The sequence below is a fragment of the Cavia porcellus genome, unplaced genomic scaffold (assembly GCF_034190915.1).
Source record: "Cavia porcellus strain 051 isolate PalLab524CR breed Dunkin Hartley unplaced genomic scaffold, mCavPor4.1 scaffold_16, whole genome shotgun sequence".
NCBI lineage: Eukaryota > Metazoa > Chordata > Mammalia > Rodentia > Caviidae > Cavia > Cavia porcellus.
In genome coordinates, this window is record NW_026947499.1 from 25,365,943 (window position 1) to 25,380,671 (window position 14,729).

The 14,729-nt window shown below is 38.9% G+C and overlaps 1 protein-coding gene across 2 annotated transcripts in view; it reads right to left on the reverse strand.

The window, feature by feature from the left end:
- Positions 1–14,729, reverse strand: part of Znrf3 (zinc and ring finger 3) — a 157,035-nt gene that overhangs the window by 63,784 nt on the left and 78,522 nt on the right. The window contains exons 1-2 of one of the 2 annotated variants that reach the window (XM_063225994.1): positions 12,629–12,745; positions 2,847–2,972 (exon numbers count right to left, since the gene is read on the reverse strand). In XM_063225994.1, the coding sequence (XP_063082064.1) occupies positions 2,847–2,972 (126 nt within the window). In that variant the 5' untranslated portion in view covers positions 12,629–12,745. Of the gene's footprint in view, positions 1–2,846; positions 2,973–12,628; positions 12,746–14,729 lie in introns of those variants that run through there. The other variant, XM_003478026.4, reaches the window with a different exon arrangement.

Here is a 14,729-nt window from a genome sequence, read left to right on the forward strand (position 1 = left end):
TGAATACCTGGCCTGCTATGGCTGACGAGGCCTCCCTTCTCTAGTTTTCAACAAGTCTCAGCAACAACCCAGGAGTCCTCCACCCCATCCACAGTTCAGTGGCCTAGCTGTACTTCTTCCCTAAGCCTTTTTAACTTTTTTTCTTTGCAGGGGATTGAACCTAGGGCCTTATATATGGTAGGTAAGGGCTCTACTGTTGTTGGTTACTTCTCTAGCCTTCTTTCTATGTCTTTTGTACCTCTCTTTGCTGTCTACCCCTTCTTCCTATAGCCACTAAAAATGAAGAAGTAGAAGGAAAATCATGCTATCTACAGGAAACTGAACTGTCTATAAGGATTGCTTTGCCACTCTTTACAGGGAAAGAAAGAAAGAAAGAAAGAAAGAAAGAAAGAAAGAAAGAAAGAAAGAAAGAAAGACAGACAGACACAGCAAAGTTAATGAAAATAAAGTTGAAAACAACCATTTATTTATTTATTTACACCAGGTTTTGCTTTGTAGTTCAGGAGAGTCTCAAACTCATGGTGATGCCTCTTGCTTCAGTCTCCTGGAGTGCTGGGATTACAGGCTGGGAAATATAGGTGTGCACCACCACACCTGGCTAACAATCACGTTTTAAGAAGATGACAGACAGAGACAAGCAGGGAGATTTTAGGCGAAAATGAAACTGTCTTATTTTGTTTGGCCCCAAGCAAGCATTTCTGCTAATGATTTAAGTGTCAATTTTAAGCCAATGGCACTAACTAACCATAAGCAGATGCTGCCTTGTCATCCTCCCAGACTTCTCAAACAAACATGGAGCTGCCTGCTGCTGTCAGCCAGGTAGAACCACAGACTTAGTTCCTTGCCCTCTGCATTGAATTATTATTTGGTGAATGAATAAACCTAAAAAGTACTTAATGACTTAATATATATCTAAGGTTTCCATTGCCCTCCCTCTTTCACAGGCCACCAAGCAAACCACACAAACTTCTCCAAGTAAAACCATAGCATGGATATCTCAGGAGGGGCGGAAATAATAGGGTGTCCCTGTGAGCACTGTTTCAACCCATTTATTGACAGACATAAAGATGGAGCCTTAACAGACTGGGGCAAAGTAAATAAAGACAAAGAGCCCAGTGCTACATAAAAACAATTTAAGTACAGGAGAAAACAGTCTCTATTAGAAACAAAGTATCTACAAGAAACGCATTATTTCTACCCTTTGGATGCAACTGGCATTTTTCCTAGGAGTGTAACTACTCTTCCACCACCATTAATTAGCTCTGGTTAACTATTCAAACAATGAAGTATCACAGCCTAAACTACCTAAACCACCTTGATTCAACTTCAAACTGCAAACCAAATAGGCAGTAATTCCTCTAGGTTTTCCACTTTTCAATAAAAAGGCAAGGAAATTTGATAAGTGCTCTCAAAACAAAAAGGTCATAAAAGCCACAGATTAGATGTGTGAAGGACTCTGGGGTCAGAAGTTATTTAGGAGACATTGGCAGAGGCTTCTTTGGGTCCCTCTGGGTCTTTGAGTCAAAACCACTCTTCTCTTACTTGATCTCTTAAGAGGGCCTAAGATGTAAGGCACTAGGAGAAACTCCCATGCTATTCTAAAAGTCTTTGCCATAGCACCTACAAGTGCAACTTTTGAGAATATAAAAAATATTAGGACAATAACATTACCCTTAAGGGATACTACTTTTCCCTCAACCAAAAATTCAAATAACTTTCTCTGCACCTTTCCTTTTAACAAAATGATCTACTTTAAAACAGACTGTTACCTGTTATATTTTAAGGTCCTTGATGGATGGTTTTCCAAAGTAAATTTATTTCTGCCTTACGTTGCAGTCAGAAGTAATGTTGACCTTCTTGGCTAAAAAAGTCTTTTTTAGTACTTCTAAATGGGGTGACAGCGGCCAATGGCAGTGAATGTTTTTTGAAGATTTACTCTAGCACAAGGCATTTGCATCTCATCTCACCTCCTAACCACCCTATGAGGTAAGTTCTAAACAAGACCATAATTGCTGTCTACCATTCTAAAACCAAAAAAGCTCTAAAACCTAAGAGTTTTTCCGTAATTTAGTTGGCAGCAAAACTTAATGGACCTGAACTCATTTGAAGGCAAAGCTGCTCTAACCTAACATGAGTTACTTAGATTTTAGCTTTCTTATTTAATGTGAATATCCATATGGTTTGCTATACAAATATGAAGGAGTATGATTACTAAGTGTTTCCCCAGATTCCCTAGAGATTACCTAATGGAAAACAATTCTCTCTAAGCCCCCAAATCTCATAATTATGAAACATCTGGCCCCAAGGGTGTAAGATAAAGTACTGAAAAAGTCTATTATAAATCATTTTATAGACATGGAACAGCTTCCTTGAGGGGAAGCAATTTTCCCAAAGCCACCAAGGAGACAATAGATAAAGCCAACTGAAGCTGACAGCCTTCTTCTGAACCTGAACCCACGAACATCATTAACAGGCTGCTGCAAGACATGTCTGAGTCCTCAACTCTCGTAACTTCAGCCATGACGGACAACTGGGTTGAAATGGCTCTTCCCCATACCCAACTACAGTGGTACCTCAGTTTACAAATTTAATTTATTTTATAATTTTGAGGAAGACGGCCGTGGTCCTATATATTTGTCACCTGATACAGAATTTGCAAACAGAAGCAAAATTTTGCCAAATGTTTTTGTTTGCAAACCAAAGTGTTCCTGAACCAAGGTATTACTGTATTTGAAACATTGGGGAAATGGTTGAGTGAAAAACCATTTAGGTTTTTTAAATTTTGCAATCTTGCAAAATTTGCAATTTTGCAACTAGAGTGACAATTTGGAGGGCTGGGTGCTTACCTTGCCCAGGACAGTGAGGCATGGTTTTGGGTCCAATTCTGGCTGTTCCAGCTTCACCACTCCTACCCAGCCATATTCATACAAGTCCTCCTCATCATTGTTATTACACAGGCCCAGCGGGTGCATCTAGGAGACAAAACGGAAAAAAAATTTTCAATAGGCCAGCTACATTATTTGCTTGGTTCATACTGTGTACTTCTTACATTCCAGCCAAAAGCAGGCTTGAAACTTTAAGGCAGGAACAGTTTTATCAACTTTTGAAGAATCCTATTTTAAGACAATAAGCAGAGCATTAAGGAGAACACAAGAACACAATTAAGTTACCATACAAATATATTTCATAGATGCCTTCTCTCAGATTTCTAAATGGTAGTCATTCAAGGTGAAAAGGTAGTGGAGTGGGGAACACAACTCCCATATAATGCCAATCTAAATTGCTGTGAAATATCATAAATTTAAAATTAAGTACCAATTATAATGACAGCACCTAGGTTAGAATACAAGACTGGCTTCTAGACTTTAGCAACACATTTATTTCAACTTATAGAAGAGGACCTGAAGGACTCTATGGAAAGACAACTAGAAACCAGGAGAATCACAAGTATAACTAAGAGGATACAGAAGACTATCCATGGCTAATTGGAAATAGATGAAGTATTTTGAGGTCTTTTTAAAATTCGCAAAGCACAAAATTAAAGCTAGCGTAGCATCATCAAATGTTCTCATGTAAGCGATCAAAAACCAGAGCAATCCTAAGAGTCACGCTCACAGTGCTATCACTAATTGTAGCAGGCCCTAGCATCCCTAAAAATAATCTGGAAATTCAAAATCTTGTGGATAAATGTGACTTAACAAGAAGTTGATGCACTCAGTACCATGTGTCCTAAGCTTATTTGTAAGTAGAAGATACATCTTAAGATCTGTGACAAGTTAAAAACCCAGGAGACCTATGAATCCACTGTAGACAAAGTAACAGACCCCAAAGACATTTATGTCCTAATCTCCAGATCCTGTGAATAAATTATCTTACATAACAAAAGATCCTTTCAGATGTTATTAAGTTTCTTATGGGAAACGTTCCTTGGGTTTTCAGAGGAGCTTAATGTATTACAAGGGTCCTGAAGAGGAAATAAAAGAGGCATGAGAGAGAGACAGAGATGTGACAACAGAAGCAGAGACCAGAGTGATATGCTTTGGACATGGAGAAGCAGACCACTAATTAAGGAAAGCAGGCAGCCTCCAGAAGCTGGAAAACCAAGGAAACAGATTGTCCCCTAGAGCTTCCAGAAGGAATGCAACCCTGCAGACTCACTTTAGACTTCTACAATGTAAGAAAATTAATTGTATCACTTTAAACCACTATATTTGTAATAATCTGTTATAGTAACAAATAAGAAACCAATATACCTACTCTCTCTTTCTCTCATTTTACTGATTAGAAGAAAGGTTCAAGGTAAGTGTTTTGAAGCCAGATGTGGTGGTGCACACCTGTAATCCAACATTTTGGAGGCTGAGGCAAGAGGATGGTTACAAGTTCGAGACCAGCCTGGGCTACACAGTGAACTGAAGGCCAGCTTGTTAGAGAGACTGACTAAAAAAGACCTCCCCCTCAAAAAAAAGGCAAGTGGCATACCTAGAGGCCAACCTGGCCCTTGGATTGACAATTTGGTGCCATCTCATTTTGCATGATTACTTTATAGGTCCCTTTCTCTGAGAGCTGCCACCTGACAAGAGAGAAAAACCAAGACAGAAAATCTAACTTATGCTCTATTTGAATGCAACGCAAATTTATCACACGCAACAAGAGTTGCTAGAATGTTTGGGGGAACTCTGTGCATCTGCTGAGAAGGGAAGACTCATCAGGCAAGCCAGTTATTCTAAGCCTGAGAAAGGGTTGCTAAGAGATGACATGAAGGGGGAAGAAGAATGACAATACACAGTAGAAAAGGTCACAGTCCACACAGAGAAGGCAAAGAGAAAGGCACACACTAGAAAAGAATTTGGATCCAAAGCAGTATCACAGGTCCTTTGGCAGAACAAGGCACAGTGAAAATGGGTATTTAGGAGGTGACACTCCTTGAGACAGAAGTATGCCTGAACTCCAGAGACAACAGTGAGGGGAGGACAAAGAATATAGCTCAGAGATGAGAGGTCCTTGGCACTTGAATTTCATAGCACAATGTACAAGGAGTTGCGTAAGCCCAAGGTGCTAAAAGGTGCTGCCGGCAGCTGTTTTTGCCACGGGCCAAGTACCCCTGAACCTCCTGAGAATTTCAAGAGACAAGATGGGGAGGTGGGAAGGGCTCAAGGACCAATGAAAGTTCTACAGTACATAAATCTTCCTTCTGAGAAGTCCCTCCAGGGCTTTGGCCCATCTAGAATGTTCTACTGTTATTAAAGGGATGAGTAGCCTAAGACTAATGACTAGAAGGAGGAAAGAGATGATAAGCCAATTGTGTCATCTCTGATTTCTAGGAAAAGGTTTAAGGTTCAGTTCAAGCCATCATGATTTCTTTTTTTTTTTTTTTTTTTTTTTTTTTTTTTGGTACCTGTGATTGAACTCATAACCTTATGCTTGCCAGGCAGGTGCTTATGCCACTGAGCTAAATTCCCGGCCCCAAGCCAGCATGATTTAAGCACGCTTCCTGAAAACCCAGGTCCCACCCTAACAATGGTACACACATTTCTGACCTTTTTTCTAATGTATCTTATGATACTTTTCACTTGGCCACGTCTGTTTTTACACCGATTACTGCTTTTTAAGTTATCCAGTATATTCTGGGTGTCTGGTCAATGATAAAGAGCAGTTTTGAAGGAACAGTGATATCCAGGTCAGATCTTTAGTGTATCTTTACCAAAATTTTACTAAAGAAAGGAAGCCCAGAACATATGACCATATATTATACGGGTACATTTATATAAAATCTGCACTCCTGTAATCCAAGGACTCAGAAAGCTAAGGCAGGAGGATTGTTGCAAGTTCATAACCAGCATGGGTACAAAGTGAGCCCAAGCCCAGCCTGAACTGCATAGCAAAAGACAAAATAAGTAAATAAATAAAATAGATAAAATTTAAAAAATGTTCTAAAGAGGCAAATCCACAGAGAGAAAGCACACTAGCAGTTGCTATGGGCTTAGGGTGATAAAATGGAGAGACGTTTAATGGGTATACAGTTTCCTCCTAGGGATGATGACAAAAATGTTCTGGTACTACATGGTGGTAAGAAATGTACAACATTGGGAACATATTAAATGTCACTATATTGTACATCTTTATATGGTGGATTTCATATATATAGGGGGTACTGGGGATCAAACTCACAACCTCGTACTTGCCAGGCAACTGCTTATGCCACTGAGCTAAATCCATAGCTTCATATGCATTTTAACCACAATAAAAAGTTTTTTTAGAAAATACAACAGCCAGGCATGGTGGTACATGCCTATATTCCCAGCACTTGAGAAGCTGAGGCAGGAGTATGATACCATGGGTTTGAGGCTAGAACTGCTAATAGTGAGATCCTGCCAAAACCAACCAAACAAACAACTAGTACTAAGAATTTACTTGGAAATCACCACAACCTGCCTACTGTTGCCCAAAACTAACTTGAGACCCACAGTAGAAGACACTATGGTTTCCATCCTTCTAGAATTGAAGCCAGTTACAGCAGCCCTTCTAGACATTGTGTTCTGCAGAATACTGGCCCAAGAAGATGAAAAACACCGTTTTTACACAAGCAAGTAACACTGAGAATTATTTCATACGAACTGTCAAGATCTACATTTATAAATGAAAGACTTGCAGAAGACTTGTTTATAAACAAAAGGTTTTCAATCTTTAACTATCAATTCCTCCTGTGATTTATTACAATGTTCATTTCCTTCTCTAATTCACTGTAAGATTATTTTGTGTTTAATATGATCACATGATTTCATGGGACATACTTAAACCCACAGTAAATATGGTACAAAACAAAGCCAAATGTCCTCAGATGCTGACTATCCATGACATAAAAAGAGTAAAGAGATGGGAGGGCAGTCAAGGACTGGGAGGGAGAGAAGGCAAGTACTGGGAGGGTGGCAGATGTGGAGAGGGACAGCATTAGTGCAGGAAGCAAGAGCAACAGAAGCCTAAGTTGAGGTCTGACCCATTGCAACAACCATGAGGAGAAAGTCTGACCAGGCCAGAATTCATGTCGTAAAGAAGCAGAACTTAGAGCCACTGCCAAGGACGTGTCAAGGGCACATTCCCTGGGCATACAGAAACCTCAACTATGCAAGTAAGCATCAAACACACCCCAAGAGTCCCTGAAGATTTGTTGGTGTCCTTTCAAGTCCTTGAGCTGCTCTTCACTATGGGCTCTTTCTTTCCCCTCCTCAGCACTCCCGTTCTTCCTTTCTCCGAGACTCCCCTATCAAACCTTCTACTGGCACTGGTGTGACAGTTAACAGCTCAACACATCAGCCTTGTCAAGGGTGGTGACTTCTGAACAGAATCAAACACTTAAAAAGCCAAAAGGAAGTCTTCTAAAGTACCAGTGAGTACAACCAATTGCTGTGTGTTTCTTTTCATGTGAAAGGTAAAGAAACAACCAAAATAGGGGTTGGGGATTTAGCTCAGTGGCATAAGTGCCTGCCTTGCAAGCAGGCAGTCGTGAGTTCGATCCCTGGTACCGATAAAAACGAAAAAAACCACAAAAAAAAAAAAAGAAAGAAAGAAAAGAAACAACCAAAATCATATCTCCATCCTAGCCTACCTCTCTCAAGTTAATTAATTATCTTTTAAGAGTTTTACTTTTGTTTATCCTGAGGTCCTCAAACTTGCTACTTACCTTTCTCAAGCATAAATGACTTCTTTGAGCCATCTGGCAGGGATAATATGGTAAGATTCAGGCTGCTGTCAGCTTACTCCTGACACCAGTATCAGCTTCCAGAAATGCTTGCCATCCCAGACCTCCAGCTAAATACACCGCAGACTTCTCTTTAGCCAAGGAGTTCATACTGAGTGCAGGAGAATGTTTTACAGGGAAGTAGAAGCAGTCACAGCATGAACATATCTATGTGTGATGACCTATCATAATGGGTAGAATCTTCCAGGGAAAGTCACTAAATCCAAATGAGTAGGCCATGTCTAGGAAAAGTGAAGCAGGGGGCTTTCCCACCCAATGAACATACACTAGGATACTGCATTTATGTATTTTAATTTTTAATCCTTACAGCTAATAAGCTGCAAACTGGAACCAGAAGTCAAAAAACAAGGCAGAATGGAATGAAGGCCACTAAAGTCATATTATTAATGTGAATAACTGAAGCTCACGCAAAGCCAATGGCAAACTAACCTAGGAATTAAAGACGAAATATGCATAAGACAGTCCACAGAGAATGACCAAAGGTTTAAGAGATAACACTGGGAAAAGTAGGAGTCCCTCACTTGAAAAATAATTCTGTTTTTTTTTAATCAGAACCGGGGATCGAATTCACGACTGCCTGCTTGCAAGGCAGGTGCTTATGCTGCTAAGCTAAATCCCCAGCCCTGAAAAATAATTCTTGATGAAGGATACTATATTCACATTCTCAGATAATTCTGCTGAAAAGTGTCCCAATGTTGCCCTCAAAAGGATCATTGTGTTTTTTCTCAAAAATCAGTACAAGGACTACAGTCACAATTTAACTTGTTAAATTAAAAAAAAAAAAAAAAAAAAAAAACCTGCTGGGCATAGTGGTGTACACCTGGTAATCCCAGCACATGGGTGATTGAAACAGGAGGTTCACCTTGAGTTTCAGGCCAGCCTGGGCCATCCAATGAATATAAAAGGCCGGTCTGAACAACAAAGCAAGACCCTGTCTCAAAAAAATCAAATCTATAATTTTTCATTTCATTTTTCAAGATATAGCCTCAAACCTGTATTTCTATTATTTACTAAGAAATATTAGGTCTTAAAGATATTCCAAAAGACCTTTTCTAGATAACAATTATATATACAGAATGGAAACTTCTTATACTTGAAAGTCAAATACTTTCTCAAAGATTCAGCAAGGCAATCGCTTCCTCAGTACTCCAGTCAGCATGTGAACACCATACTTCCTAATTCACTCATGCTACACCAGCCTGTGACATTCAGACACTAAATACATGTAGGACCCATGTGCTTCTAAATGCTTGCTTACTCATTTAAAATTAATCTGAGGATACTTCAGTGTAATTGTTCAAGCATATTAACACTGAACATTTAAAAGCTAATCCTTTCTGAGTTTACTTAAAATGTTGGGATGAAGAGAGTTTACCTAACTTGACACTGAAATTTAAAAAGTTTTTTGCCTCTCTCTCCTTTTTGACAGTAGTGGGAACTGAACTCAGGAAACATCAAGCTACAACTCAAGCCTTTTTACTTTGTAAAATTCTGTAGAGTCTCGCTAATTTGTTCAGGCTGGCCTTGAATTTAAAATAAAATAAACCCAGGAACCTCAAATGGAAATTGATAAAGACTCTACTAAAAACTTTTTTCTTCTTTACTAAAAAATGGAAAGACAGTCTGAAATGAGAGGTAAGCAAAATTCCTGAGATGGCTACAACTAAAATATAAGGACATAACAAGAAATATGACCTGTGTTATAATTTGATCTTGAGCTACTATAATAAGAACTTTGGGATGTTCAATATCTTGCTTAAGTCATTTAAAAGAAAAATGTCCAGTTAGTCCTTTATTACGAGCTGGAACATCATTGTGTTTATGAAATATTTTATTTATTTTTTGTTTTAAAGAGAATAAAACAAAAGAAAACAAAGCAAATCAGAACAAAACAATGCAAGCAACACAATAAATACTTCACAACAAGACAGCCAGTCATCAACAGTAGCTACCATAATGTCTCTTTTCCTCAACATAGTTGATCATACCTTCATACACAATATCAAACATAACAAAATACTATAAAACCATTCAAAAGAATGAAAGCATTATAGGACTTCAAAACCAAATAACAGGAAATGAACAATGGTTACTATAATATCTCATTTTCCTAAAAAAAATTTGTTTACACCATCTCACATAATAAAATCAAATAAAACACAGCAGGATAGAACCAATCAAAACAGAAGAACAAAAGCATGGTAGGACTTCAAAACAAGATGATAGTATATAGAAATGGTTGCCATGTCTTGTTTGCTTCAAAATAGCGTTCATACCATCACACATAATAAAATCAAACAAAACAGAATACAACCCATCAAACCAATGAATGAAAGCATTATAAAACTTCAAAGCAATATAATAGGAAACCATGATTACCATAAAATATCCCAGTATATTCAAAATAGCTGCCCCTACCTTCTGACAGCATAAAATCTAACAAAATAAGACAGAACAAAGCCAAACCTTAACAAAATTGTGTAAACAACGTGAGTGTTCAGGATAAGACAATAAGAAATTGACAGTAGTTTCCACCTTTCTCTCCCAGGTGTTTCCTCCCCTTGGCTCTTACATTAACTGTTTGCTTTGGGATCCCATTAACTGCTTGTTTCTTATGCTAAGGTTCACACGTATGAGTTCGAACTGTTTTGGCCATGAACATGATTTCCAGTTGAGTCCATTTACCTACAGGAGCCTTGAGATTATTCTACTTTCTAGCTGGGTAGCTTTCCACTGCCTGAAAATACCGTATCTTTCTTATCCATTCTATAGCTGATGGGCAAGTTACGCTTGCTTTTTCTTTTTTTCTGGTCTCCTGTCACATGGAACAATTGTTTTCTCTCTTTTGATTTTCAGTCTATGAATTTCCTTTCCAGTTAGATGTTTCTTATATACAATATATCTATGAATCTTATTTCTTGATCCACTCTCCCTGTTTCTTTTTATTGCTGACCTGAGGCCATCTACATGAGTGCTTACAATCAGCATACACTGCTTTGTCTCTGCCCTGCTATCTTCCTGTTGTTGGCCCTCCACTTTTCCCCTTCATTCAATTGCCTGTCTTGTTTGGCGTTCCTCCTCTGCTGCTGTTCCTGGAATCATGGTCATCTTTATTTCTCTCTAGAATATCTTTACCACATTCTGTAGGGTTGGTTTGATAGTCATGAATTCCTTCAGTTGTTCTTTATCATGGAAGTATCTTATTTTTCCATCAATTCTGAAAGATAGTTTCCATCAATTTTGAAAGAAACATATGTCTTTCAGTGTTTGAAACACTTCACTCCAAACTCTTCTTGACTTGATGGTTCACATTGACAAGTCTGCTGTGATTTTGATTGGTTTTCCTTTATAGGTGATCTGTCTCTTTTCTCTAACAGATTTTAATATTCTGTTCTTGTGCTGAATTTCTAGGATCTTGATTATTATATATCTGGGTGTAGATTTACTTTGGTTATGGCTAGCTGGAGTCCTATATGCCTTACTTATCTGCATGCCAGATCCATTTCCCATGTTTGGGAAGTTTTCTTCTATTACTTCTGTGAATATTCTTTTAATTTCATTTGTGTTGACCCCTGCTTCTTCACAGATACCTATCACTCTTAAGTTATGCTTCTTTGCATCATCTTTTTTTTTTTTTTTTTATTTAAGGAGAAAAGAAAAGAAAGAAAAAAAAACAGTGAAGGGGTACAAGTTACACAGATTTACAGAAGAAAAAAATGCACAGTAGGAAATCACTAGTTAATGGATTACATATTGCCATCTTAGAAATAATTGTTCCAGTCACAAAATTAAAGCTTGTAGAGTGGACATTCCAACAATGATACTGCAAACAGTTCAATGATCCAATAAAACTCTGTGATATCATTTTCTTATACATTTAAATATACATGCAGTTATATAGTTTAGAGCACTTTCTTTTCCTCTCTTTTGTACAGTGACTATTACACATTTTGGGTTTCATTGCTCCCACGGTTCGTATTGCTTTTTTGGAAGAGAATAAAAACCAAATGTGACATAACAGAACAGAATCGGTCAAGTCAAAAGGGTGGATATAATAGATAATATAAAAACATAATACAAGGTGATCAACAATGGTTACCATAATGCCTCCCACTATTTCTAATAGAATTGCCTATATCATTAGTTGTAATACAATTGAACAAAACCGTAAAGAATAAAACCGACAAAACCAAAACATTGGAGATATTGTAGGTCTCAAAAGTAGATAAAAGTCAACGAGAATGGGCGTTATAATGAATCTCATTATCTTCTCAGCTGATGCCTAAACTTTCGAACCTGATACTATCCAGCAAAACAGAATAGAGGAACCTCAGTCAAAAACAAGATGGTGAGAGTAATACAGGGCTTCAAATCGAGATAATAGAGAGTCAAAGTGGGTTACTATATTATATCCTGCTATATTTTTCCCTTTAATTAAATGGATAAAAATAAAAAAGTAAATAATGGAGTGGAGATTGAGATAAAAGAGGGCATAACAGCGAAACAGGGCAGATCAAAACATAACCATTTAAGCAGAATAGTGTTTCACCACCAGATAATCCTGACCCAAAAATAGTTACCATATTGACTCCCTCCCTGAAGTCCTTGAGTACAACTTCATATACTGTAGCATTAAGTATATCAAAACAATGTAAAACCATTTAAGAGAATGACAGCATTATAGAGTATTTAGAATCGACTAACAGAAAATGAACAATGGTCTCTGTATAATCTCCTTGTCTTTAAAAGGTTTTTGCTTATACTATCGTACATAACAAAATCCAATAAGATACAACCTGTTTAGACCATTGGAGACAGAAGAACAAAAGCTAGATGAGACTTCAAAACAAGATGGTACTAAATCAGCATTACCTATTAAGATGTCATTTTCTCCAAAAAAAGCTGTTCCTATCATCCAATCTTCTCTGTCTCATTTCTGTTGAGCTCTTTTTCTGTCAGTAGCTGTCAGTTTGTCTTCTTCATTTTGTTCTCTGCTCCATTCGTTGTGGCCTCCCCGCCACTATTTCTGGGTTCTTTGTATTTTTCTTTTTTTAGAATATCCTGCAATACTTTCTGTAGGGTTGAATTGGAGGTTGCAAATTCCCCCAGTTCCTCTTTATCCTGAAAGCACCTCGTTTTTCCATCAATTTCCAGGGCAGTTGTGCAGGATATCTCAATCTTGGCTGGAGATTATTATCTTTCAAAGCTTGAATTATTTCTCCCCATGCTCTTCGTGATTTGATGGTTTGTGAAGAGAAATCTGCTGTAATTCTGATGGGTATTCCCTTGTAAGTGATCTGTTTCTTGTCTCTTACAGCTTTTAATATTCTGTTCTTGTATTGAATTTCTGGAATTTTTATTATTATATGCCTGGGTGTTTCTCTGTTAGGGTTGTAGGTAGCTGGGGTCCTGTATGCCTCATACATCTGAGTATCTTTACCTTTTGCTAAATTAGGAAAATTCTCCTGGATTATTTCTGTGAGTAGCTTTTGTAGTTCACTTGTTTGTGTCCCTACTTCTTCTTTTATGTTCTTAATCCTTAAGTTATGGCTCCTCTTATCATCTTCTTGTCTTTGTATTATTGCTGTTTGTTTCTTTGTTACTTTTAAGAAGTTTTTCATTTCATTCTCCCATGTTTCAAGTCTGCCCTCCAGTTCAGATAGTCTGTCCTTAGTTTCTTTCAAGCTGTTATGCCAGTCTTGGATAGACTTCTTAATTTCTTGATAGTCCCTTTGAACCTGCTTCACATACTCAATGCTTTCTCTGTTTTCTCCATCAAGCAATTCTCCCCTCTTTTTCTGTTCTTCCATTCCACCATCTGCTTTTTCCTGGGTGGTGTTTAGCATTTCTCTAACTATTCTGCATACTTCTAGCTTCAGGTCATTGATAACTTCATTCCTGAATTGGTCTATGAGGCTCTCTATATGGCGCTTAATGCATATTGGTGCGGTGTCCACTATTGCCTGATTCTCAGGATTGGGGGCCGAGGAGCCTTTTTTGTTGCTTCCCTTCCCCATATTTTCTGTTCCTTATAAAATGCAAGCTTACATGGGAGGCCTGGCTTCCCTGCCTGTCAGCCACAGCCTGATCAAATTGCGCTGGCTAGTCGTTCCCGCCCACTGCTGCGCACCAGAGAGTTGCGGAGGAGGCAGCCTACGCGGGAGTCAGTCGCTCCTCCGGGCCACTGTCAGGCTCTGGGATCTGGGTTAGGCCAGCCTAGGGAGTCCGCCAGCAGCGTCACTCAGGCCAGGCACTTTTCACCAATCCCGTCCGAGAGGGGAATGTGTGGCTGGAGTTGCCACCGCGCCCTGCTCTTACAGGACTGCCTGAGCCCAGAAAAACCTCCGCTGGAGTCAAACTGTGGTAGGGGGTCAGTTTCTCGCTCACCTCGCCACCAGTCAGTTTTCGTGTACGCCTCCTTGTCCGTCCTGTTTCCGACTCCGTTTGCAGACTCCCGTTCCCAGAGCTTCTGCGCGTCTCTCCTTGCCGAGCCGCTGTGGAGGCAGCCAGCCGCCGAGCGGCGGGAGACCCAAATCGCGGTTTCCAATGGCGCGGGGTCGAGCCTCTACACCGAGTCTTTTCTGTTCCTATTTTAGCGCCAGGACTGTATCCTAAGTTGGATTCTCTCAGCCCAGTTCGTTCCTGAGTCAGCAGAGCTTATCTCTACTGGTTCGTATCTCCTTAGTCCGCATCATTCCTGGCCTCTGAGCCGAGCCTTTCAGAGAGCCTTCAGTAGTTGCTGTTGTCTGTCCGCCATGTTCTCCCGGAGTCCTTCTTTGCATCATCTTGAAGCTGTTATTTCCTGATTCATGTTATTTTTAAGAGATCTTTCATTTTATAATCACTAGCTGCAATACTGTCTTCAAGGTTTGAAAGTCTATTCTTGGTCTCTTTCAAGCGGTTTTGCCAGCTTTCAACTGAATTTTTAATTTCCTGCATCTCTCTTTGAATCTGTTTCATGCATTGTAATTCC